Source organism: Sander vitreus, chromosome 1, assembly GCF_031162955.1.
Source record: "Sander vitreus isolate 19-12246 chromosome 1, sanVit1, whole genome shotgun sequence".
Taxonomy (NCBI): Eukaryota; Metazoa; Chordata; class Actinopteri; order Perciformes; family Percidae; genus Sander; species Sander vitreus.
In genome coordinates, this window is record NC_135855.1 from 34732811 (window position 1) to 34759965 (window position 27155).

General features: G+C 41.1%; 1 protein-coding gene across 2 annotated transcripts in view; it reads right to left on the reverse strand.

Annotated features, from left to right (window-relative positions):
- The window catches only part of cskl (c-src tyrosine kinase-like), a 58432-nt gene that overhangs the window by 1605 nt on the left and 29672 nt on the right, over positions 1–27155 (reverse strand). For both annotated transcript variants that reach the window (XM_078253514.1, XM_078253522.1), the window contains 11 exons: positions 21490–21573; positions 16605–16718; positions 15504–15616; positions 10123–10342; positions 5861–5954; positions 4037–4102; positions 3822–3921; positions 3559–3649; positions 2885–2958; positions 1442–1637; positions 276–362 (listed from right to left, as the gene is read on the reverse strand). In XM_078253514.1, the coding sequence (XP_078109640.1) occupies positions 276–362; positions 1442–1637; positions 2885–2958; positions 3559–3649; positions 3822–3921; positions 4037–4102; positions 5861–5954; positions 10123–10342; positions 15504–15616; positions 16605–16718; positions 21490–21504 (1170 nt within the window). In that variant the 5' untranslated portion in view covers positions 21505–21573. The remainder of the gene's footprint in view (positions 1–275; positions 363–1441; positions 1638–2884; positions 2959–3558; positions 3650–3821; positions 3922–4036; positions 4103–5860; positions 5955–10122; positions 10343–15503; positions 15617–16604; positions 16719–21489; positions 21574–27155) is intronic.

Here is a 27155-nt window from a genome sequence, read left to right on the forward strand (position 1 = left end):
GGTTATTCTTCACAACATCAAATTACTAAATATGTAACTACTGGTGAAGCATGCAAGAATAACTACATTCATAATACAGTACACATTTTCATCACCTGCTCCAGCAGTCTAATGGCACAAATCTAATTATTTTGAGGTCAGCACTGAAGGTACAAGACATCTCACTAATTATGTACAAAAAAAAAATAAACACTGGTCCCAACGATGAAGCCTGCCACCTGCTGGTATACCTCAGACCTCAGGGAGCCACAGAAGTCTGGTGCTCAGGTACTTACAATTCTAGGGTAAGGCACGCGCCCAAAGGAGTAGATCTCCCAAAGTAGGATTCCATAACTCCAGACATCTGACTTGGTAGAAAACCTCTGTCGGGGAAAAAAAAAAGGAGCCCAAATTCACACATTAAATAAAGGCATTCAGGGAGTGAGTCTTGGTTTGTTATTACTATTTCAGGAGTTCAAGTACGGAAACATGAATAGTACGACAAACACAAAAGTAACACCAAATGTGTTCAGTGAGTTGAATCAGCATGTAGGCTCCAAAGAGCATGTGCACATGCAGATTTGAAAGATTTTAAGTGGAGAATAAGGAGCAGCAGGCTGTCTCTTAGTCAAACTGCTGCTATCAAACCAAGTCCTGAATGGGATTCCAATCCACCTGAACTGGTAAACAAAACAGGAGCTAAACATTAGATACAGGGTTCATACGCATTTTAGCCAATACTTTTCGGCAAATTTCCATGACTATGTTTTCCTGAAAACGTCAGTCGACATTATACAATGAGAATACAAATCTGTGTTAAAGTTTTCCCCTTAGAGGTTTAACAATAAAATGAATGACAATTTATGTTGTTCATAGTGGGATTTGTAATATCGCGCCCCAAATAGAACGTTGACGTTAGGACGACGTGAAATACATTTATTAATCACATATTATTATGCTGTGTTAAAAAAAAAAAATTCCACGACTTTTCCAAAACTTTCCAGGCCTGGAATTTGCATTTTTCAAATTCCATAACTTTTCCAGGTTTTTTCAAAAGGTATGAACCCTGTAGATAAAAGCTGTTAAAGCTTTTCTATAAACACATTGGGCCTCATGGACAAACTCATTTGGTCTTGATTGGCACGTAGGAATGATTTAAGAGAATTTGTTGCATCCGCCGATTGTTTTCGTGCTTAGAATGTTCTCTTAGATATAAAGGATATTCACAAGTAATCCAGACCTGTTGTACGGGTCATGTACAGATTGTCTGCTTCTTGCTAAATGTGATGTGTCAGAGCAGTGTCAACTTTGGCATCAAATAAAAAATGTTATCATCCCTGCTTAAGAGTGGTCCAACAACTTACTTACGCTGGTATTCAAATTAAATGTAAGTGAAGCAGCTGAAAAGCAACAGCACATTAGCTCAGGTCTGCTACCCGTCCGACCCCTCGTCATCTCTCACCTTCTCTCTTAGTGCTTCAGGGGAGGTCCATTTGACGGGCAGCTTGGCAGTGTCCTGTATGGAGGAGGCCTCCTTGGTGAGGCCGAAGTCGCTGACCTTGGCGATGTTGTCGTCAGACACCAGCACGTTACGAGCTGCCAGGTCTCTGTGGACAAAGTTGTTGGCCTCCAGGTACTCCATGGCCTCGCACACATCACTGGGTGATACAGGCAGACAGGAGAGATGATGATTGAGAGAATAACAACGCATAGGTGTGCATCTACTCCTTAATAAAAAAATTTAAAAAAAGACCTGCCAGATGATGAATGACAACTGCAGTGCAAATGTAATTAATGAAAAAAAAAAAAAAAAAAAAGATGGTGAAAGTGGAGGAGAAAAAACAGGAAATATCTGAACATCTTCCTCCTTTACTTGCTTAAAGTTCACACAGTTAAAATCTAATCCCATTGCACATCTCTAAAGGCCCTGACACACCAACCGGACGGTTGACCGTCAGCAGAAAAGGCAGTCGGACTGATCAGTCTGCTCCCCGAGGTCCAAAAAGTGCCTTGGAACACACCGAAGCGACGCCGTCTTGAGCGTACGTTCTGCGCGTACGCAATACAAAAAAAGAAAACCGGAAATGACAACGCGTCACGTGGGTCTGGCTTCTCCAGCCGATAGTAATGGCGGCTTGTTCGAAATACGATCTCGTATTTTACGAAAATAGCTCACTGAAACATGTTTCTGAAAACATTTTAAGTGAGAAATAGGCCATGCAGTTGCTGAACCTGTCTTCATTTCAGATCGACAAAGGTCAGTTTAAAAGATTTTTGTCAGATTTTGAGAGGCGTTTGTCACTCATCCCGCTTGCCATTTCCGGGTTAGCACTCCCCCAATCACTCCACTCACTCCACCAATCAGATTGGTGGAGTGAGTCCGACTGCCCACTCTCCGACCCAGCAAGTCAGGTCGGCCAAAATGAAGGCCGACAGCTCCTACAACACACACAAACAGACTCGAGTCACTGACTCGCCAGACTGTCCGGGGGCCGATTATCAGGTTGGTGCGTCAGGGCCATAACATGTTCATTCCATCATGAAATACTTGGATGCTTGCATTTATGCCTACTGATCTGAGTGTTTACACGTATGTAATGGTTGCACTCATTTTAAGTTGTGCTGGTTACATCAACTAAATGACTGTTAAGTAAATGAATACTTTAAGGCACTTGACTTGCAGATAAAGCAGCCATTAATCAAGGCAAACAACCTGCACGATGGTTGCTTGTGTAAACAAAGGGTTCTTTTATGTTCCCAGTCAAGAGCGTGAGACTGTTCTTCTGAAACTCTATTCAAAACCTGACAGTTAAAGAGCAGCAGTTTAGCTCTAGACCTTGAGCTGGGCTGATCAAACATTCGTCTTTTCTACAAATGTACTTGAACAGAGATGAAGAGGACTCACAGTGAGAACTTGAGTAAGCAGTCTCCACCGAGCACGGTCCGTCCTCGGGAGCGCAGGTAGTCCACTAGGCTGCCCTGTGTTCAGAGGAGGACATTTTAAGCATGGATGAGTCCAGTCAAAAACAAAATGTTGGTGTATCTTCAACTGAGCTACATGGGAACACACTGTGTTACAACTATGTTTAACTTTTTTAGAGCTTATGTCAATTTACAAATTCAAACTTTGAGGTTGCTAAAAACTGGATGGGAGTGTCTTGTCAAGACTTTTGGTATTTACATGAATCATTGTTATTCATTTGCTATTTAAGTTATTATTATTATTAACTTAGATTGTAGTAATGTCTACTTTAGGTTCCACATGTCACATTAAAAGGAATAGTTCCACATTTTTTTGGGAAATACACTCTGGCTGAAAGTTAGACGACAAGGTTGCTACTACTCTCATATCTTTACAGTAAATGTAAAGCTACTGCCAGCAGTCAGTTAGCTTAGCATAAAGACTGGAAACAGGGGGAAACAGACCTCTCACTAATTAACATGTGGTATGCTGTTTGATTTGCGGATTAAACAAACCAAATAGAAAGTTTAAAAATATGTGCGTACCGGTATTTCCAATACTGTTATAATATAATAATACATGTTTTTTTTCCCAACATGTTAAGGCTTGTGACAAACCTTTGCCATGTACTCTGTGACAATGTAGAGACTGCCCCTCTCCTCCACAATTACCCCCAGCAACTGCACCAGGTTGTTGTGCCTCAGTTGCCTGTACAAAGCATAACAGAAGCAGAAACAAAATCAAGTGTTAGTGTGCTGGAAACATGAAGGCATCTCCTGCCTGTCTACATTCCAAAAAATAATGAAAAAGTAACCTGTGATAGAAAGCAAAAGAGAAAGGTGTGCCTGTGTGCGTACACACAATAGTCGGAGGATCTTACGTCATGACAGAGGCCTCTGCGATGAAAGCCTGCGCCGTGGCGTCATTTTTGATGCACTTGACCGCTACCTTGGTCCCTCTGTAGTCTCCTACCATCACATCTGACACGGACAAAGGCAGGGCAAAGTTCAGGCAGGCAATCTTAGTCTCAAGTTATTATGGCTCTGATGTTTGAAATTCAATGATGCAGAGATCCTTGTGAAATCAATCCCTCACCTCCAAACTCCCCTTTGCCAATGGTCTGAAGGAGCTTCAGCTCTTTTCTGCTCAAGGCCCAGCCACCTGCCAAGAGAGGACAGAGAACACTTAGCAGACTTCACAGGCAACTACTCTGACATCTCTCCATTTATGCACGTATAGGTCCTGGGCATGTGTGTGTATTTCAGGCCTGTGTGTAATAACTAACAACAGAGCAAAAAAAAAGGTTTTAAGAAAGGGTTAAGAAAGTATGTCTTCTTCTTCAATCATGCTATAGGTCCAATCACATAAATGTAAAACACTCAGGGAAAAGCATGCATTAACAAAACCCTAATATTGTATTTATCACCACAGCGCATTTATACAATTTAGTAAAATGTACTATATTACTAAATTTAGTAGAACTACTGTACTATTTAGAAAACATTACATTTTCATTAGTGAGTTTCACATGTATCTTTTGGTCAGAATAAGACCTAAATGATTTATCTGTTATTAGTGTGAGTTTATAGTATAAGTGTTGATTTATTCAACACAACATTTAGCATTTTCCAGTTCTCCGGTGTAAGAGTGAAGGCTGTTTTATGGTTGTGCGGAGGCTCCACCCAGAGCTTTCAACGCAGACTACGTAAGTGGCCTAATACTATACTTGTGCGTTGGTGTGTGTGTGTCGATCTCTTTAAGAGAATAGAAGGGCCGGCATGTGTGTGAGTGTGTGAGTGGGGAGTGTGTGGTAGAACGAGTGAGAGAGTGACCGTGATTAGCTTCGGAGCGAGCACCGACTCTAGAGGCGTAGTGGGAGAAACAAAGTATCTCCCCTGTGCTTTCTGACCGTAGTCGGGAAAGCTGTAGATGGAAAAGTTAACCCTCTCCTTGATTTCATGTTGTTCATGGAGAAGGAGAACCCAGAAATGAGTAGGGGGAAATGCAACGCTACCAAGACATAGCCGAGCGACGTGCGTTGGCCACTACTTGCGTTGGCCACTAAGTTTAGTTAAATTTTTTGAGAGGTGCACGTCAGGCTACGGCGTAGAATCTGGCGTATGGTCGGTATCTCCACGTTAGAGCTGAAGATCTTTGCCCGAATCTGACGGTCTTAATTTCTATCATTTTACACGGGCTCGGGCCGGGCTTGGGCTTGCGCTCCGGGTTGCGCAGTAAATGAGCGGTCAGGTGATGCGTTTCGATTAGCGCAAAAATGGATGCTGAGGAGGTGAAACGGAGGCTGGCCAATGGCGATTACGTTTTGCTTGCACCGGCAAAGAAAGCATGTGTTAAAAAAATGTATAAATGACTCATTCTTGACAAAAGGCAAAAGATCTGTGTGCGTGTGCACCTTTGAATAATGTCGGGCTGTAAACGGGTTCGGGCTTTTAAAAAGCTGTCAATCAAAATGCACTTGTCGGGCTCGGGCCTAATTCTGTTCGGGCCTTACTTTTAAGGCCCGATTACAGCTCTACTCCACGTACCTATGTACGCACCCAAGGGGTTGATTTAACGCAAAAGCATAAATCAGCCTTGACCCGGGTCAGATGGGTACATGAAGAGGAATGAAGAGTGACAGAGGTGGAGGAAGACGCCGACTGACCTCGGGAACTGGTGAAGCCAAGCAGTCGTCCCCAGACACACAGAGATTAATTACCCTCTGTTGATTAATGCTATTACGACGAGGATGATAGCGGGTTCTTGTAGGCGATGCTGGCTTTGTCTGCACACTGTGCATGTGCCACAGACTGTAAGCTTGTGAGGTTAACGTGACAGTATATAAACAAAATGATGTCCCCGTGTGCATTGGTGCCAGTGTCCCTGTAGAGCAGTGTAATGAGCTCAGTGTGTCCTTACTCCTGGAGAACTCGTCCTGTGCTGCCACTGTTCCCTCCATCAACTTGGGTTTAATCAGCCGGGTGCAAAGGCCATCGGCATCTTTGGTGTAATGCTGGGGACAGAGTCAGAGAGAATGAAATGCATTTTCAAAATGTAAAGACAAACGTCATTATGCAAGTGTTAGAAATGACAATAAAAATCCCGGCTGCTATTTTTCATTCTGACTTTTCAGAAATCTAATGTTTAACAGTCGGCAGTATGTACTGTAATAGTTCATTCTCACTCTCCCATCTTAGACATAGTTGTATGATCAAGGACTAATTTTCAAAGATGAAATCTGATTGGTGAATCTGTGTACAAGCTTTTGATATACAAAACAAAAGTGAGGCTGATGTTTCCAGCAATGCTTTACAGAGGAACATGAAGGTGGCGATGAAAAGAAGATTCCGGCTAAGAGTTGATATGCAGGGGGGCTCCGTCAATTTAATATGTATGGGATAACAGTGGTGTTTGCCTTCACCAATGCTTTGCATCAATGCTAAAGAGGAGGATGGTTGTCTTGAGGGAATCCCTGCCTCATTTCCGTACAAAAGAAGAAAATAAAATAAGAGGCGATAAGTAGAATGGACATACAGTATATGAGCATGTGTAAGGGAAGAGGGTATGAGATGAGTTGTTTGACTGAAGTTTCGGGGCTACTTCTACTGCTCTGACTGGAACAGGAGGCATATTCCACCATCGGAGGAGGTGAGGATGTGTTGTTGAAGAAATGACAGCATCAACAAACTGAGGCGCCAGTGTTGCCACTGCGGAAGCACCACTTATTTTAAACTGTGCTCCTCTAATGAGCTGAATAAGGGTTTGATGGACACATTTAAAAATAAAAAGGAAAAAATATAACATAATTTATAACGACATCCAGCCCATGCACCCTCACAATTTGGCACTGGTTAAGTTCTTTCAATTTATGTGAAGAGTTTGGCAATTACATCGGATAAGGATGGTTTAGATAATCATAGAAAGCTCATTTTTATTATACACAACCATGAATAGAATAAACGCAATTCACTGAAACCCATTGCATCTGCACTGCAATCATACATCGACTGAGGTGACAGGATCAGTCTTTTGGAATGAACGAACCTCTGCTGAAGACTGACAGTATGTGTCAGGCATCTGAAGACGGCTCTAAAGAAGCTACCCTGCTGGGAGCTGTGAAGGTTATTGTGGGAACCAGCAGCAGGAGGAGGAGGAGTGTGTGGGTGTGAGAGAGGTCAATGCATCTGATCTTGGACCCCCAGACACACAGTCAACTAAACAACTCGTCAATATCTGCTCATTATTATGAAATTAAGGATAGACCCTGGCATTATCAATGCAGATGTCCCATTTTGGTGAAATTCAAATGTGTAAGACAAACTGTGAATCAGTGTCTTGCTAACAAACATTGGTCATCAAACCTCTGTGGGACCACTAACTTAATAGAGCAAAAGAAGGAGCTACCCCATGGACAACCAAAACAATGTTTTACAACTGCAGCATGGCGAATTGACCAAGGAGTGCAAGTTACTGTAGCAACCACAAGGGGGCAGCATGGTGAAGGAGGGGGTCCACTCCCCTACATTATTCAGCACTGACGCTCACATATATAGCCACAACCACCCTCATACATGTATACATGTTTATACAATTACACACATTTGGATTTTCTTCAGTTATGTAGCTCATGTAGTCATTTGTGACATGTGCAGTGATTTCGATATCTTGAAAAACTCTGTAGTTGTTTAACACATTACAATTACTTAAATTCAGTCTTTATTGCATGGAAATGCATTTTTAGCCAATGAGAGCAGGGCAGACAGAGGAGGGAAACAGTGAGCAAGCCGGATAAACGCACAAGAATGTTAGGCATCCTCTCATAGCCTATTATAGAGAGAAAGAGAAGACACAGGGGAATGCAGACAGTGGAGAGGATAAAGATATAGTGAGATTGAGATTGAGAGAGAGAGAGAGAGAGAGAGAGAGAGAGAGAGAGAGCGAGCGAGCGAGAGAGAGAGAAACGTATGGAGGGAAGGCAGATGAAGAGTTTGAGATGGAAAACAAAGAGAGGAGGAAAGAAAGCAATATGCCAGGTATACAAGAGGAAACACAAAGAGACAGAGAGAGAGAAGGAGGGAGGGAGGTGGAGAAAGGAAGTGGAGGCAGAACCAAGCCTGGAGGGTGTGAACAAGAGAGTGAGAGAAGGATAGAGAGATAGATAGATTGTGGGTGGCTGATAACAAGAATGCACCGGGGATGTGGATGGTCCCGGTGCCAGCTGGCACATTCCTGTCGTCCACTTCCAACGCCCCGCGAGGCAAAGAGATGAGTCCCAATTAAAAGTGTGATAGCCGCCAATCCAGCTCTTCTCTTCATCCGAGAGGATGAAAGACCTCTCTCTTTCTCTCTCCTACCCTGTGCCATCTTGCCTCCTGTCTTCCCCTCTCCACACTCATGTCCTTTTATTGAACCGGCTTTCAGATAACAGGCAGGGAGGGAGAGGATCAGACAGCTTTTCGAAGAATGAGAACATGTACTCGAGTCAGATTTTTATGGAGACGCCATGGGGACGCTGAATGTGCGTGTGTGTGGGTCTTGGGTTCACAGAGTTATGTAATCACGATTGATCGATCAAATTTCACTAAATACTAGGGGTGGGGGTGGGAAAAAAATCAATACGGCTAGTATTGTGATATTTTCCGTGGCAATACTGTATCGATACACAGCAGCAAGTATCGATCTATTATTATATATGTGTTGGTCAGGTTCTCTGCTTGACAATCCCATTTTGCAGCAATAAAATTGAAGTGAGATGAACAAACAGACATTTATCTTTTTAGATAAAGCAGATGTTGACAAAGTTTCCTTTAGGGGGCATCATTTGAAATTGGGGAGTTGGAAAAAAGGTAAAAATCGCAAGAATCAGGCAAGAATCGTGATATCGTATCGTGAGGCCTCTGGTGATTCCCACCTCTACTAAATACTGACATAAAGTTGTAAGATGGATTCCGAATCTCATAAGATCATACATATATACAGAAATTGGCAGATATGGACTTATAAAAACAGACCTTAATGGCTTCACTACACTGTCTGATTGACAACGAGAAGTGATCCAAGAGATCATTTTGACAACATAAACACTACCTGAAACAAAGTGAGAAACAATGCAAAGTTGATGACATAACCTTTTGGGGCGGTATCTACAGGTACAGGGTATATGCAGGAATCCTGAAGTTAAATTTAATACATTTTAAGACCTTTTTTAGGACCTTTTCAATATATTTAGGATCTGATCGCCACTTTTTAGAATTGCATCCCCACCTTTGTTAGAGCAGGTGAGTGTTACGTACATTAGGGGTGTGCAAAAAAAAAAAATCAATTCACATTCGTATCGCGATTCAAGCTCTACCGATTCAAAATCGATTCATATATTTTTTCTTCTTCTCCGTTTCGAGTGTATGTATGGTGTGTATACTATTGTCCTGAAATGAGTTTAGCTCGCCATTCCCATAGATGGCGCTGCGTCGAATTCACACTGACGCCTGGGCACTCTTGTTATAATCAAAAGAAGAACGAGTGCAGCAGAAGTAGTTTAGTCGGCGCAAACTGTTTTATTTTACACTTAAATTAAATGTATTTGAAAGCTGGCCAAAGCTTGGCACTTTGCAGTTTTTAGTTGCAAAAGTTTTTATTTCTGTATGAAGACATATAAAGTAATATCAAACTACAATTAATTTGTTGTGTTTCTTTTCTTTTAAATTGTATGTCTACTGCAATCACATGGGAACATCGGTTTTGTATCGAAAATCGATATCGAATCGAATCGTGACATTTTCTAAATCGTGCAGCCCTAACACACACACACATATATATGACATTCACATTGTGGAGCCAAAAGAGTCCAAAATATGTGCTGATAAAACTATTTGACTCTATTGGTCTCCAGGGACTAAGTTATGAGGAGGATGCAATATTTGGCAGAGCGGTTTTTGAATGTCAGTGGTCAAAGGTTTCATTTCCTTACAAATCACTCTCTTTACACACTCTCTTTGGGACTTTCAGTCCTCACTATTTGTAAGTTTAAAGGCAAACCAACCTATTGGCACTGATAATAAGTGGCCAATTATCCTTTCCATCTGCCAGACAGAAATCCAAGTGTATTAAGGGTATAAAGGGTATTATGTGATGAAAACTAAAATAAATAGGAAATGGCAGCAATGTTCTCTGCTGTCCCTCACCTCAACCAGCTGCATGAGGTTCTCAAAGTACTCCTCCTCGTCAATGGTGAGCTTGCCGTTGTGGTAGATGATGCGGTAGTGCTCCACCTTGCCGTCGCAGCTGACGCACAGGGTGTAATCGCCGGGATAGTTGGTGCTCTCCCTCACCAGGAACAAGCCCGTCTCCGGAGGGTAGAGGAGCCGCTCGGCCTGCTCCCGAGTTATCTTCCCATGAAACCATCTACGAGGAGGGAAGACGGGCAGAAAATCAATGACAAGACGAGGAGAAAGAGGGAAAAATAAGGAACAACAATGGAGAGACAGTGTGAAGGAGAACAATAATAATGAAGGGGTAGAAAAAGTGAAAGGAGAAAGAGAAAGAGGAGACAGTGAATCAGACATCAAAATATGACAGGGACAAAGAAAGTGAGGAAAGATTAGGGAAAGAAAGAGGAAAAACTGGTCAGGGGATTGTTTGGAGATTCAAAAACTGACATGTAATGTTTGCATGCCCACACAGACACACACACAAGTTGATGTAACAATTGTTGTCTATTAAAAGACGAGTCTGATCCATGTACAGAGATACCACATGTGGAAAACAACTGAAATCCTCATCTGCTCTATGTCAGTGCTAACAACACCAGATAGGCCTAAATCCTTCTACAGTTCCTTCCTACAACAGATCACAAGTCATTTTTCACTACGCCTGCTTTGCTCGTTTGCAACTTCAAACCGACAGAAGGATCCACTTCCATGCATCACGGCCCACAGCCCTCTTCTGAAATGAGAAGTGAAAAAAAAAAAAAAAAGCGTGCCGGTAATGGGAAGCCAGCAGCAGCACTTGCAGTCAGTTGGGCTCGGGCGGAGCAGGGGTGGGGTCGTCTCGACTCCAGGAGTCAGTAGTGAGAAAGTACATGAACCCAAACAACAGGAAACATGACACACACACACACACACACACACACACACACACACACACACACAAAGCCTAAGAGTAGAGTCAATAACAGGAAAATGCAATGAGTGGTCAGACAAGGTGGTGGGTAGGACAGAACTAAGTCACCCACTCCTGGCTGAGGTCTGGGACCAAGAGATGGACTGACCATGAATTACTTTATTTATTTTTTAACTCAGGCAGGGATTAAAAAAAAAGCTGTTCAGAGTTGTGCTGGCTTTAACGTGCTCTGAGAACAAATAAAGCTCTTGCTTTGCTGGCTCTATGCCCCTGCTTCACCCTCATCATAAGGCCTGGTGGATATATCTATAGGCTACTAATGGATGGATTAGGCAGCTGCATAACAGTATCCTGATTTTGAGCCTTAGCCTGGTTTGGATTATATTCAGAATAGGGTGTGTAGATGGAACACAGAGAGAGGGGTTCTGATGGTCTGCTTGCAGTTGTCCTGATTCCTTAACATCTCAGCCTCTTAGTTATGTATTGAGTTACTTCAAACATGAACACAGTTTGTTTTCTGGGTGTCTGAACGCCGCTGTATTTATTAATCTGCTCGATGCTTCTATATCTGATCACCGGTGATGGAAAACTAGATCAACAACAAATTTCACAACCTGCATTGCCAAATCAGACTTTCCCTTTCAGCGAGTTGATCATCATTAATCATATTTTTTATATTACAGACCAACTGCTTTGTATCTTGCGTTGAGGACGCACCAGCAAACATGGCTGAGAAGAGTCAGAAACTAAAATAAAGTGTTTACATGTGTAATGCGCATATCTGGGATACTCCAAAAACCTGATCATAACCAGGATTATGTCATCCGCTGCTCTTTACAAATCTTCTATGCACATAAATAATCTTCTCTGTCGTTGGGTTTATTGGGATGGGTATTAAACAGCAAAGTGATTGTAACCTGTGATCTGCAAATGTTCAAGTGTAAAGTAGGGCTGGGCCATAATCAGATATCACGATATATTCTTGACCAAATACCTTGATGTCAATATTGTGACAATATTGTAGTGTTGACAATTGGTGCTTCAATCAAATATCTTCACATTTTAGATAGATAATCATCAATAATGTGGATATAATGACTTTCTGGTTAAATGCAAACAATAGAACAGCTAGAACAGTCTGATAAATTCAGAAATTTACATCACTTTACTGTAATTCAACATTTAAAACCAGGAAAAGACAACACTTATTTTCATATTACGATATCCAAAATATAAGACGCTATCTACTCTAATATCACGATATCGATATATCAATATATTGCCCAGTCCTAGTGTAAAGTATCTTATATTTCCCAATAAAATACAGTTGAGACTATAACAGAATTTTAAGGATTTGGAAATCACTTATCTTCTGCCTGTATACACACCCGGGTGTCCTACAAAACCTCAACTACACAACAGTGCACCCACCGTATCCCATCGATTTATGTCACTCCTTGTGTGAAAGGTCATATTAGCTGCAAACAGTAGCAGCCTACAGGCTCTCTCTATCCATCTTGGCTGGTGAAGAGGTGGTAATCAACGGCTATAATTGATTTAGCCTGCTTTCCCGCGGCTGCCTCCGTCACTCCCTCCTCCTACTAAGACAGCAGAGGCCCTTGTGGCAAAGCAGCTTAATACGGGTTGAGTTGATTAGATCAGTGCAGGCAGCTTCTCCGATGGACAGCAGCTCCTTAACTCCCACTAATCCGAGAGCAGGCGCCGAGCGTGGACGGCCCAGAGACACACATAGCCCTTCGGTGGACACACACTAAATCTTCTGTCCGCAGCAATAAACTGCAGTTTTCATCCATAACGTCATACCGATTTCTTTTTCTTTTTTTAAAGACATAAACATGTGGTAATCAACTTGGTGGAACAACAACCGGGAAGGAGGAAGTAGGGAAGCAGGGTCGAACACACTACCTTTTCTTTAGGGTAGGTGTTGTTATAAGTGGCGGCCACATGGCGGCAGCAGAGAGAACAAGCTGTTAGACGCAAGTGAGGCGAGGACTGCATCTACTGCTGAGTATCAAACAGTCAGGGCGCGAATGGGGACAGAGGACCACAGTTGAACCCTTATGTAACCCAGAAGAGAGGGAGAGGTCTTCCCTGAGACATCTGTTAGTGATTCACATCTATATCAACAAGTCCCTGTGGGCTCCAGAAGGACAGCTTCTGATGGCTTGGGCATTTTGAAAAAGAAAAACACTTAACTATGCAGTGATGTCAAGGGCAGCAGTAGGGACATGAGGGCAGCAAGAGTGACCATGCAAAATGTTTGGGTGTCTGTTCATTCCATTAAGTGAAATCAAAGTAAAATGAGTGTGAAAATGAGTTGACTGATGGCGGCAATCAACAGTTAATATCTTTTGTGCGCTTTCTCATTAAAGAAAAACATTTATGAGATAAACATACTGTGACGAGAGTTTGGTAACAGCCGAAAGTGGATTACTTACATGAATAATAACATGATCAATCAAAGTTATAAAATAACCGGAGCTAAAGCAAAGTAGGAGCTAGCATTGGAGTTTAGCAGCTCATGCTATTGTTGTTGTGTGTTTGCAAAGCCCTCATAGCTGCACAAGGCTAATTTAAAGTTACTGCTGGGCCTCTTCAGACCACACAGACTGCAACATGCCAGAGTTGGGTGACCCTATGACCATGTTCAAAATGGTGCCGACGTGTGGTATGAGTGATGGTAAAAGCAGAGGTTAACGCTTTTAGCAGCAGTTGATGAAGTGAGACAAAGGGGGTCAAAAGTCCATTTAAATGTTTCCTGCAGTGCCAACAGGATGTTACAGTGGCATACCATCAACTCTATAAGCACGGCTGAACTAAAGACTAACATGCTTATGACTGATCTCTGTTTTTGGAGAGAGCACACTCCCTTTAGGGCAGTGATCTTCAACAGGGGGTCCTCGGGGTCATTGCAGGGGGGCCTCCAAGTTATTGTTTTTTCAAAAATGCTTAAAACGAATCCAACATATTATTAGCAGATATAAATCCCCACTGCTTACTGGCCTATAGATAAGGTAGTCACTAAGGCCATCCAAATATACAGTTCATCCTAAGGATTCACTGTTCCACATGTTTAACATGATTTATAAAAAATCATGCCAACAATGATTAGGCTATTTTAACAGCTTAGTATTTTATGCAAAACAGTATGTATAAAGGCTCTAGGCCACCCTACATGTTATGTTATTGTAGGCCTAGTTTAATATGCAACTTCATTTAATACAATATATGTAGTAGGGGGTCCCTGCTCCATCTCTCTTTTAGTTAAGGGATCCTTGTCTAAAATGCTTTAGGGTATATGGACTTCATCCTGGGATTATAATGCAAGGATGGGTCATCTTAGTCACACAAGACAGCCCCAAATATTCTCAAGACGAACGTGTCTTTTAGGAAAACAAGAACACAGACATTTCTGTAAAAGCACAACACTAGAAACGCAGATATACAATACCAGTCACAAGTTTGGACACGCTTAAATAAATATGTTTAAAGATTGGGTCTGACTTTACAAATGCTGCTATATTCATTTCAATAGAATTGATGGTGACTATCCCCTTGTTATAATTTGACATGTTATCACATCTCTGAAACACTGAAATTAAAAACTCCTTTTACTAATCTGTGAAGTTTGAATACTTGTATGTTATCATTTGAAGGATGTACACAAAAGCTTTGTCAGCCTTCAGATGACAACATCTGATAGTTACTGTATGGGATGATACTGCGTAGCCTGTATGCTCTCGGCTTTCCTGTCTCGCTTCATTTGCATATGCCTCGCATTATGTTTTCCTCTTTTTCAAATAGCTGTCATTTCAAAGAGCCCGATTCAAATGTAGTGCACAGCTGGTCGTGACCTCTGTGGTAGTCAGACACAGACAAGAGAAGACACAGTACAAACCAAAAGACTACAACAGAGGGAATTTCCATCTTTTGATGCTTTGCCTGACTTTTGAAATCAACACTACATTTTCCCTTGCTGCGGGGAACAGAAGTGACCGGGGGTACGACAACTTGTTCACACACTTAAAAAAAGGAAAGAGAGCACATGTGGCAAAGCTGTACAAGACTCCGGCTACGGCTACATTTTTTATTTTGATTACTGCTGCATGTCGTCGTATTTACTTTGGCATTACGTATCATTGTTTTTCCTAGAACGTTCTTTTCAAAATACTGTTAACATTCTACAGTTATCTGAACAAATGGCAAACCATTGTTAATGTGTGAACACAATAACCGTGTACTATTTATATTTCAAACATAATGCTTGAGTGTGTGTGTGTGTGTGTGTGTGTGTGTGTGTGTGTGTGTGTGTATGCATGTATGTTTCTAAATGAATACATGAGACATCCAAGAAAACACCCACACCCCCACAGACCCCCACAGATATTTTGGGTTTCTCCTTCATTACCCCTCTGATACTTACGGCATAAGACTGAGCTTCCCTCCTGACTTGACTCCTTCCCTTTTCTGGACATAGTTAGCCGGGATGGTGCCCTCTCTGCCCACTGTGTTTCTCGCTCTGTACCAGTTGGGATCCTGAATACAGCCAAACACACGACAACACAACCTTAATACTGGTGCTAATAACTGAGGTAAGCTACGAAGTCATTCTGTAGGTGAGGATCCACTTTAACACCACTGTTTCAATAAGATATTTGTGGGCATAGGTTGTTGGAGGCAGTGATGGCTGCTGTATATCTGAACCAGGAGCCAGAGAGTGCCTCTAGGTGAAAGGAAAGCCACTGACTGAGGCTACAAAACTAATTTGATGGAATTATGTTCACTGGGATCTCAGGTTTATTGCATGCCGATATATTGTACTGCATCATGTAACTCTTTTTTTTTTTTTTTTTCCTTTCTTTTTTCTCCTTGTCGACGTTAGGGCTGCACGATATGAGGAAAATATCTAATTGTGATTATTTTGACAGATATTGCGATTGCGATATGATTCGTGATATTGGAGGGGATGATCATTTTTGTATCATTATTCTCATTTTCATTGGAAAATAAAAATAAATGATTGCAGAGTGACTTTTTTGCGAGGATCTGTACCAAACAAAGATATTTTCTTTAGTCTGTAGGATAGGATTTCTGAGACATAACAGAAGTGGAATATGAAGAACAGTAGAGGGCACTTTAGCTGTGCTGGTGCTGAGGTGGGTTGTGGGAAAGCAAGTATTGAGCCTTCTGGAGGTGCCATTAATTGAATTAATTAATATTAAGTGGGTTGAGAATGGTACTGCTTGTGTGACAGTCCTGTAGACACTTTTTATTTTAATATTGCAATTGCAAATTTCCAGTATTCGGTACATGATCATTAACTGGGGAAACAGATACTTTCTACATGTATATAATATCGGCCTTACTGTACAACCTCATGAAGAAGTACATTAAAACCTTTTGAAGAATTAACTCTTGGCTCATTCTTTAAATAATGGTCATTTGGCCAGGACAGCAGCTTTGAGCGCTAATTTAGTACAATGTGCAACATTTCCAACATATTCCGAGCCATCTGCCTACTTACCCGGGTGGCTCCGATGATGGTCAGTACATCTCCTTTACAGAAAGGCAGGTCCTGTTCGTTGGCAGTCTGGAAGTTGTACTTGGCTACACACTCTGAACCAGTCGACCATGGTGCCTACATCACATAAGGCAGAAAGGAATCAACATTAATCCCAGTGGTGTAACTCAAGTTTAGTACGAGGAGCTGAACTGACTGGAGGTATTTGTGACATACAGGTTACAACACACAGCAACGGAGTCAAAAACAGAGGTAACAAGGCACTGAGGGGGTACGTGGAAATAATTAAGTGGCTTGCAAGTTCTATTTGACAATGTTCTGACATTTTAGTTCAGACAACACCCCAGCCTCACAGCAAGAAGGTTGCTTTTCTTCAACATCGCAAAGGACATGATTCATCGTCTGTTGTCAATGTGTTTCTTCTGTGCAGTTAGCTACAAAAAAACTCAACAAATAGTCAGAATAAACACTAAATTGACTCGTAACAGCTGTTCAAACACAAAGCAGAAGTTTAAATGGATATTCACATGGACATTTTTACTGATTTTCTCACATATGCCACCAAAATATTAATTAATGGGTAAAAAAGACATAATTTAACATGGCTAGAGGCATGTCACAGTGGTACTATTATTACCACTATAAACTTCAGCTTGCATTTTCAAAACACGCATGCATAGATAGTGGTGTGGCACAGATCCCTGGCAATAATCACTGTGCATATACATGCCTGTGCACCCTCAGGCTTTACACACTACAGGCTCGTGCAGGCTCGAGCTACTCAGGCTCGAGCTACTCAGGCTCGTGCATGAAGGCTGAAGTGCACGAGCCTGAGTGTAGTGTGTAGGGGGCCGCAGATCTGGAACGAGCTTGCTGAAAACTTGAAATTGTCGCATTCGGTCCCCATCTTCAAGAAAGTAAGGAACCACTGCCTATAACATATGATTGTTGATTAAGTGTTATACTTGTACTGGGATCGTCTGTATTATGTGGTAAATGTCTGTGTAGTGTCTATTGTGAATTGAGTTTTTTAAGTGTCTGTTTATTCTCTGTTGTAGGGCTGGGCAATATATCAATATTATATCGATATCGTGATATGAGACTAGATATCGTCTTAGATTTTGGATATCGTAATATCGTGATATGACACAAGTGGTGTCTTTTTCTGGTTTTCAAGGCTGCAATAGAGTAAAGTGATGTACTTTTCTGAACTTACCAGACTTTTGTAGCTGTTCTATTATTTGCCTTTACCCACTTCGACATTATGTCCACATTACTGATGATTATTTATCTAAACTCTAAGTGTGAAGATATTCTGTTGAAGCACCAATTGTCAACCCTAGAATATCGCCGCAATATCGATATCAAGGTATTTGGTCAAGAATATCGTGATATCTGATTTTCTCCATATCGCCCAGCCCTGCTCTGTTGTATGTTTAATGTTATTGGGCCCCCTCCGAAAAGCTTTTAGTAGCTTATTTGGGGTTCCCCATTTCACGCGTCCTACATATGATCATTGTACCTTCTGAAATTGTATTTTAATGATACGATGATGACGTGTCAATAAACAAACTAAACTAAAACTAACCCCCCCCACTTCAAAGTCAGGTGGTTGTATAAATCTTATCAAAAGGTTGAGGAGACTGCACTGCCCTACAAAAGGCAGAGAGCAGGAACTGCAGAAGCAGCGAAGTCGAGAACATTTTTTGAGAAAATTTTTTTTCAGGCTGGACGGAAAACTGTGAAACAGATAAACAGCTCGTTGTAATGCCATAGAACCTACATAACACCTTAGTATCATCTTCAGGAAAGAGAGGTAAAATTGCAGTATGTACAAAGAAAATGTGTTTCAGTGTTCATGTCTATTTTAGTCTGTTTAGAGAAATAACTATTTTCAGTCGATAGCTCTTCCCACATGATTTTGGACTCATCCCTACAGTCCAAGGTAACTGACTGCCCTTTGTCCTATGGCTGCTGGGACGGTCTTCAGTCTCTCTGTGAACCCTTAACAGATATAAATAGGTACGTGAAATGAGTTAATTAAACATATCCCACAATGCTATGCACACAGCTGGGACAACTTTCACCTTCCTTAATCTCATTGGTCTGTCGTGTTTTGTGACCTTAGGTAATTTCCAGCGTAGTTTCACCCAACTACACAGAGGTCTAATCAGCCAGAAAAAAAAACCCAGAGTGCCCTTTAAAAACTAAAATAATATGTGCTCTCTGTGAGGGATATTGTCTGTTCTCTGGCTCATGTTAAATGAAGTCATACCACAGTTGCAGCCTCAGATTGAATATTTCTTGAAAGGCTAGCCGCACTCATTGTCAGTCACTCTGAATACTGTTGAAGTGGCAGCCACATGCCTAAAATACAAATGGTAAATGACAGCTAGGATAAGGATGCTTGGTGTATTCAGTTTGCACTGTTAGATCGGTACAGTGGGTGTGATGAAAAACAATAACACAATAGAGTGAATGAGATGAAATGAGAAAGCTAGAGTACAAAGCAGCAGGTGTGAGTGAGCGGGTAAGCTCTGTGTGCAAGCTGCTTTATTCCTGACAACACACAGTGCAGCTGAATGTGTCTGATGCAATCTCAGTCAATACTGCATGATGAGTTTGGACTGACATTCATTTCCATTTGGTCACTTGAACCAAAGGACTTGAAAACTAGTTTTGCTAGATAGAATATATTGCTGGTGATATTTCCTTAAGGATCTCTAGTAATTTAAAATGTAGCCAAGTGCAACACACAAAGCAACCGGGGCAGAAAACCATGGGCTACATTTAACTGAAAGTTGCATTCACATGTTTTAGAGCCAACGTAGGCTTTCCCTCTGTGTTCTTCCTTAAAAGTAAAGGGCCACTAATTATTCTGTTTTTTTGGGATCGGATGACTGAAAGTTTTAAAATGGCATATTCACCTAAGTGTCTCCCCCCCCCACTGTATATTGGAGATCAACTGTACATTATGTAGTATTTCATCATTATCTATTCTTAGTTACTTCACCCAACTCTGGTTCAGCTCCTGAGTGACCTACAAGTCAGTTTGGCTTACTGTATTTGCGTGCTCAATGGGTTTTTTTGTCACTGGATGCTAATAGACTCACAACGCTTACTGAATCTTTGACCTGTTGGTCACACTGCTGCCTCTCAAACTAGTCTGGTCCAGAAAAAATATTGTGACCTCTTGAACTACAGAAACCCACTGTACAGTTCTAGAAACACACTATCAAGCTTAAGCCAGAATCACACTGAATCCATAATGCATTTATGTTGCTATAAACCACAGTTTTATGTCAGGGTCTTGAGGCTCAAATAGGCTGAATAATTCTAACATTAGGCCTGTCACGATAACAAATTTAGCTGGATGATAATATTGTCGTTCTGAGACCATTTTCATCTAATATAATGATGATGGCATAATAATGCAGGTACACCTTTTCAAAGATCCAACAACTTTTATTTCTAAAGAACATTTTACAGTGGAACTGGAAGACATTTTAAATATCCACAATAAATGAACATAACAACCAAAAACAATAAATAAAATGGACTCTCAGTCTCTGTTAACAAAACATGCACTGGAATAAAAACCAAACACAATAAAAAGGAAATTTTTCCAGCCGCAGTAATTTCCATTTAAAGATTATCGAGCTCATTTTTATTTATCAAGCGATTAATTGATTAATTGCATATTGCGACAGGCCTATCTGACATGATTATTGATTGTGTCATTACAACATTAATTATTAGTTGCAACTAAGATTCACTGTCAAAAACATAATAGGGCGCCCGGATAGCTCAGTTGGTAGAGCGGGCGCCCATATATAGAGGTTTACTCCTCGAAACAGCGGGCCTGGGTTCGACTCCGTTTGCCCTTTGCTGCATGTCCCCCCCCCCCCCCCCCCCATGTCTTCAGCTGTCCTGTTAAGTAAAGGCTTAACATGCCCCAAAAATAATCTTAAAAACAAAACAAAAAAATGAATGATTCCTTCAGAAAGCTAGTAAGAAACATAGGATAAGAAAAAATTTAATTCTCTCATTTTATGTGATTACACTTCCATAATATTGTAACAGATTTAAAATGTTTAGGTGGATTCCAACCTTTAATCTTTTTTAAACTCTAAAAAATAAACTACCGTCACCTGACCGTAGTGGAGCACTGTGGTGTGATAGATTAAAAACAACCCGGATCAATGAGGACTTGTGAAGGCAGGATGCAGGAGAGAAAGTAATCCTAATCTGAAACTCGCACTTCTGCGACAGTCAGGTAATGTGAAACCACTAAAACCGAGCCTGACACTTTGATGGATGCATGCTCACCGGCTATGTGTATTACAGTGATACATTGCTACAGATATGGATTTCTATCAGCACCTCTGTGACTTGCACGCAGTCTGCATGCATGCTCACATTTGTGTATGTGCGTCAAAACTGACTTACAGGAAGATATTAAGGCCCAGTGGTATGACCAAAAAGGTATACAGTATTTGGTGATTGGTGTTTTCTGTACTACAACTAATTTTGGAAAAGTGCCAAGTGCGAATGGTGTTTGGTGTTTTAAGCCCCCAACGTTGCCTTCCAGGCAGCGCGGCAATAGTTGTTTAGGGTTAAGTTTAGGGTTAGCTGCCTGGAAGGCGACAGTGGAGGCTTAAAACACCATCGAGCCACCAAGATGGCCCATTGTAAGAATGAACCTCTTGTGATAGTGTGGCTGCTAAAAAGCTAACAGTAGCAGAAGCTGGTTATCCTGAGCAACTCCTTGATAGATAGTGTGTTTTTGCATAAAATGTAGAGAGGGTAGTGTTTAAAATGTGTTTGCCTATTTGTGCACCTGTACCTGTGCACCTGTACACGAAAAAGCAATGCATGCTTCACTTACATGCATCCCAGACATGATGAAGGGAATTGGGCAGCAGGTGTCCTCAGGCAGGAAGCGGTCAGTGTTCAGCTAGTACCATCAGAGCTGTAACAAGAAAAGCAAAGCATTAAAAATACTACAACAAACTTTTTAGAGGCTAAATGCAAGCTGTACACTTTTGGCACACTTTTCGGGTCTTTCTCTACACTAGAGACACTAGTGGTCATTGTTTTAGAACCTTTAGAATAAGACCTCCGCTGACAATGGTTATCACATTCCGTATGTTTATATCTTGACGTGTACACCCTATTAAAATGGAGAGGAGCATGTCCACAACACAAAGGTCACAGGGAAGTACAAGCAAACAACCACACATTGCTTCCCAGGCAAGTAGAAGAACAACCAATTCAAATGTCTGGTCCTCAAATTACTTTTTAGTATTTCACTTCTACATATTCTTCTTCTACAGCTGGGGTGGGTGGTATAACTGGTATAAACATAAAACGTTATAATGTCATGTACCATGATATGGATTTGGCTATACTTCAGTGTAGAAAGCCTAATGATAACATGACATATTGTAAGTAGGGCTGGGTATCGTTAAAAAAAGTTTTGATAGCGATACCGATAGCAATACCGTGATTTTGGTACCGGTTCCTGAACGATTCTTTTTTTAGACACATTTTTATAAAATTCCATTTTAACAAAAAGAAATTACAACATTACGGCACACATTTTTTTTAATTATTTTTCAGCTCCTACTACGTGAGCCCCTCTGTGCATAACTTAGAGCTTTTCCTGCATGTCTCTACAATGTGTAACGTTAGACAGCCAACCACCAGCATTATTAGATCTTGGTAGAAGCATGCTGCATGCTCATTGGCTCACTGACGCTGACGAGATTTACTCCTTAGGTATTGAGTGACGAGGCCTTTTTGCAATACTCGATACTAAGGGGGAAATTTGGTCGGTGCCTAAAAAGGTATTGAATTCGGTACCCAGCTCTAGACATTAGTGACCCATGACCATCAGTGCAACTTACTGCATGGTAACCAGTGAGGGTATGCTTCCCTTATATGCTAAGGCTGAAGACAACACGACAGAGCCAGGACCAAAAGATAAGGAAATGTGTCAGTATGTATGTGGAATAGTTGAAAATAAGCTCTGACTCCAACATGATAAAGTCACTGTCCTTCAGTTTAGGAAAGCCATTGGTGCAAATACATAAAATGTACCTTTACTGTGCAAATGTAAATACATGGTGCACATGCAAAGTGTTAATATAGCTGTTACGGCAATAAAATGGATTGATACTGTAACAGCAAACCACAAAAATGAAACCCCAAAAAAAGCCCAACGTTCTACTGCAACAGTCACGAAACAGTGTAGCAACACACACACACACACACACACACACACACACACACACACACACACACCTTTGACAAATAAAGTTAGCTGCTGATACAGGAATACTTCACTAGCTGAAAGATGGCTTTCTAACTGTTCATCGTCATCTTAGTCTTCTAGTAATTCAAAAATGGTTGTTTTGGGAGTGATAATGGTGCAATCATTGCCATGCATGTTTAAGGCAGTTTAGTTGGGTGTAAATGGAATATCTAGTAATATAGTAATATTCTACAGATTGGAATAATCTGAAGTCCTTAAACCGGAAATGAGTAGAAAGCAACTCTTTGGTATTTGTACATCTTACTTTAGCAGCCAATGACTAGTCTTTTAATGTGAGAATGTACATAATGTGTGTCTCAGTATGCAATGCATCTAAAAAGAGTCCATGTCTGGTTGGGTGTGTGTGTGTGTGTGTGTGTGTGTGTGTGTGTGTGTGTGCGCCTAGAAGAAGTGTAAAAGTGTGTAGCTAAAAGAATGAGGGTGTGTGTCTGTCTACAGGTGTGTCTATATAGACCCAAATCTGTGTGCGTTCTGGTGTCTTTTTGTGTGCCTGAAAAGTGAATGTGTGTGTGTTTTTTATGTGTCTCTTAGCTACCACACAGACCTTGTAAACAGTGGTAATTCGGTGGCGGCATACAAAAAAATGACAACTGTTTAAAAGGTGTAACAGTAAGTGAATAAGGCATCCGGCTGTAGCCTCCATTTAAAGCATCTCACTTCCGAACAGCCAAAAGAACAGGAAGTTGAAATGGGGAGGGAGGTGAGTGAGAAGGAGGAAGTAGCTGACACATATTTTCCAGTGCTTTGTATGAGGGGAGAGGCTTTAGTTGGAGTCCAATGTGAGCATGGGCTACTCTGATTGCTGCCTTCCTTTAGATCTTTATAGCCACTCTTAGTATCAATAAACACAGTGAACAAAGCACTTGAACAAAATGAGTATAATTCATCACATCGTTTAACATCTCCCCTTCCTTTGATTTCCCCCTGCATGCCTGAGGTGTATACAATTAATAAGAGCCCATAGCTTTCACTTTGATTAGCCTACGTCCGTTTCATGGAAAGTGACGTTTTGTCCACTGAGCATAAGCCAGTTTTCCACTTACAAATTTTCGAGCCATGGAAATGATGCATCTCCTTTAGAGGGCCTGGCTGCTGGCTAGCATGCTCCCGGAGAGCATCAATGGCCCAGCTTCACAGCACTGCCATATCCTGTGTTGAAACAGGAAAAAAGCCTAATTGCAGACCATTGCAGATCTGTATGCAAACTGACAGAGCCAAATATATCCAAAGCCAGGCTGCTCTGCTGCACCCAGAGGGCCCCCGCTTCTTTCCCTGTGCCATTCTTTACGTTTAGAGCAGCACTGCTGCAACAGAGCAGCGCGGCTCACCAACCCACAGCCACACTAGCTGGCCAATAGAGGAGAGACAAGTGAGGGCTATTCTTATCTCTCTCCAGTGCTGAGGAATGCCTGCAAGCTATTCAAGAGCTTCAGCATCACACTGCTCACATCGCTCTCCTTAAGTTAGTCAAGTAATAGAGAGAGAGAGGCATATAGCAGATTTCATTTTAGAATATTTCTAATGAACTAAAATATTTATTATCGTCAACTATATCCAGTTTTTTTATAGTGTAACATCTGGCTTTAAAATCACTTAAATGGTTAAATGGGAATAGGCTACAGAAAGTAGGCTACACAGAGAGCGAGCTAGAGAACGACAGCCACTCCCACAGTCCTCCTTAGTTGGTAATATGATTTTTGAAAGTAAACAGTAACACGTTATTAACTACCGTTACTTCAGGGAAGTTTAAATTGTTTTGGTCCACAAATGCTCCCACACTGTCCATTTAAGGCGCTGTTTTGGCCGATGATAGTCTGAAATGCATGTTCCCTCAGACATTTTTACAGCTCCTTTTCTTAACGCTTCAGGTCAGTGGCTCTTACACACAAAATAAACCAGCACACACTTTTAGTGAAGCGCTCGCAAGAGGAGATTTCACCGCACACACGTGACTCGTCGTGAGATTCGTTTTCACAGGGAAACGATGCAGGAATCAGGATACCATATATGTATATAAGGGCTGTCAAAATAACGCGTTAATTTCGATTAATTAATCTGAGAAAAAATAACGCGTTAAAAAAATTTACGCAGATTAATCCATTCCATATTGACGTTTGCATACAGACGAAAATCTGGTGCCACTGATATGTCTGCGCTTCTCTCTGATGCTCTGAAACAGACGTTACAGGAAACACAAACCCCGCTGCATGTGACACTAGTTAACACTATACTCAACAGCAGCTAACGTTAGCCTACCGCTAGCTAGTTAACACTATACTCAACAGCAGCTAACGTTAGCCTACCGCTAGCTAGTTAACACTATACTCAACAGCAGCTAACATTAGCCTACTGCTAGCTAGTAGCTGGATTAAACACGGTTACAATGCTGACAGCTAAACGGTGTAAAGTTTGACTGTGTTTTACTGTAGAGGATTCAACACCGGTATGTAACAATCTGCAGCTGCAAATAAGTTATTGTTATACATTTTATTAAATCATTTAATTTTGACCATATGGCCTTGGCAATAAACAAGTTGTTGTCACCGACTGTTGTTTAGTACCCTTTTTTTTTTCTTTTTTTACTTTCTTAAAAAGTATCGGTTCAGGCACCGTTAATTATGTATGCGATTAATTAATCACAGAATATGTAATTAATTAGATTACATTTTTTTATCGATTGACAGCCCTAATATATATATATATATATATATATATATAGTTAGTTTCTACAGTTCTTACGGTTATGAAACCGTGCGAAATTGGTTGATCCTGACATCCCTACTGCCAACACTTCACTGAGTTTCTCACAGACAAAAATATGGTTCCAACACCCATACTGAAAATAAATGCATTGTGATACCATCCATGTTTGATGCTCAGAAAGAAGGTGTAGATACTCCACCAGGTGTTATACTACTGTATAGTGCAATGTCACCCTTGCTATGTAGAAACCTCAGGCTGTGTTCAGTCCAACAAAGGCACTGCGGATCAGGAAGTCTAGTTTGAAGGTTTATCAGACGCCAAGAGTTTGCACAACAGTTTATATCTCTTTAAACTCAATTGTACAACCCTGGGAAGTTATTACCGCAGCGATGACATGCTCTTCAGTCTCGATGTTTGCCATGTAAACAGTAAAATTTGCAACGGTGCAAGGTATTTTACAGTGTGTGTGTGTGCTTTGGATTAATTGGATTAGCTTAGATTGAATTAAAAAGCGTGTTTAGGCTAATGTTGCTCTGCATAGTGGCAACGGTTGAGCTGCAATCGACGGTTTTGCCAATCGCCCGTGCATTTCATTTTGCCGAAATTAAATCAGGAACCTTGGATTTTTTTGATGCATTGCTATTGTTGGTTTAAACAAGGCCTAATAATTTGTATTCTAGCCATGATAAAGGACTAGCTGGGTGCTTGACACCAACACTTTAATCGTTTTAATAATTAGTCAAATCTCTATATGACTCTTCACATGTTAAGGTCACACTTCAAAGCACACATTTAACACTCTAACTCACTCCAGCTACCAGACGTGCCACACACACACACACACACACACACACACACAAGTGGAAATCGCTTCTTTCTCCATTCCTCCTAATTTTCCCCCATTGTGCAACAGGAGCTGCTGGTGACTGTCATGGCAACACACATTTATTTAACAGCAGGCTTTGACAACAGACAGTATTATAACTGTTTGTGTCTTATGTGCCATTTTCATTATAACTACTATTGTGTTCACTTAACTGTCTGCACAAGTCTTTGTCATGTGGCGCAACCTTCTGCACTGACACTGCTTTGATGAATCTAGATGAGAGTGATAAAGTGAATGTGGAGTTCTGCTGCTCATCCACTATCTACAGTTGTGTTCAAAATAATAGCAGTCCAACATCACTAACCTCATAAATCAAATTTGTGATATAGAAGTGATATTTCTACATGGCAAATAATTTACTAATAAGTGTTGTAGAGTCATAGAAAACCAATAGACCCAAAAGTCATGACATGCATGCTGCTCATTCTGTGTAATTGAATCTGTAATTGAAAGGTGCATGTTCAAAATAATAGCAGTGTTGTGTTTAATTAGTGAGGTGATTGATTCTGTGAAGAAACAGGTGTCAGTTATGGCCCATATTTAAGGAAGGAAGTAAGCAAATGTTGTGCATGCTGGTTATAGTGCATTTCACACTGAAATACTCGTGTGAATGTCTGGTCGTTCCAGA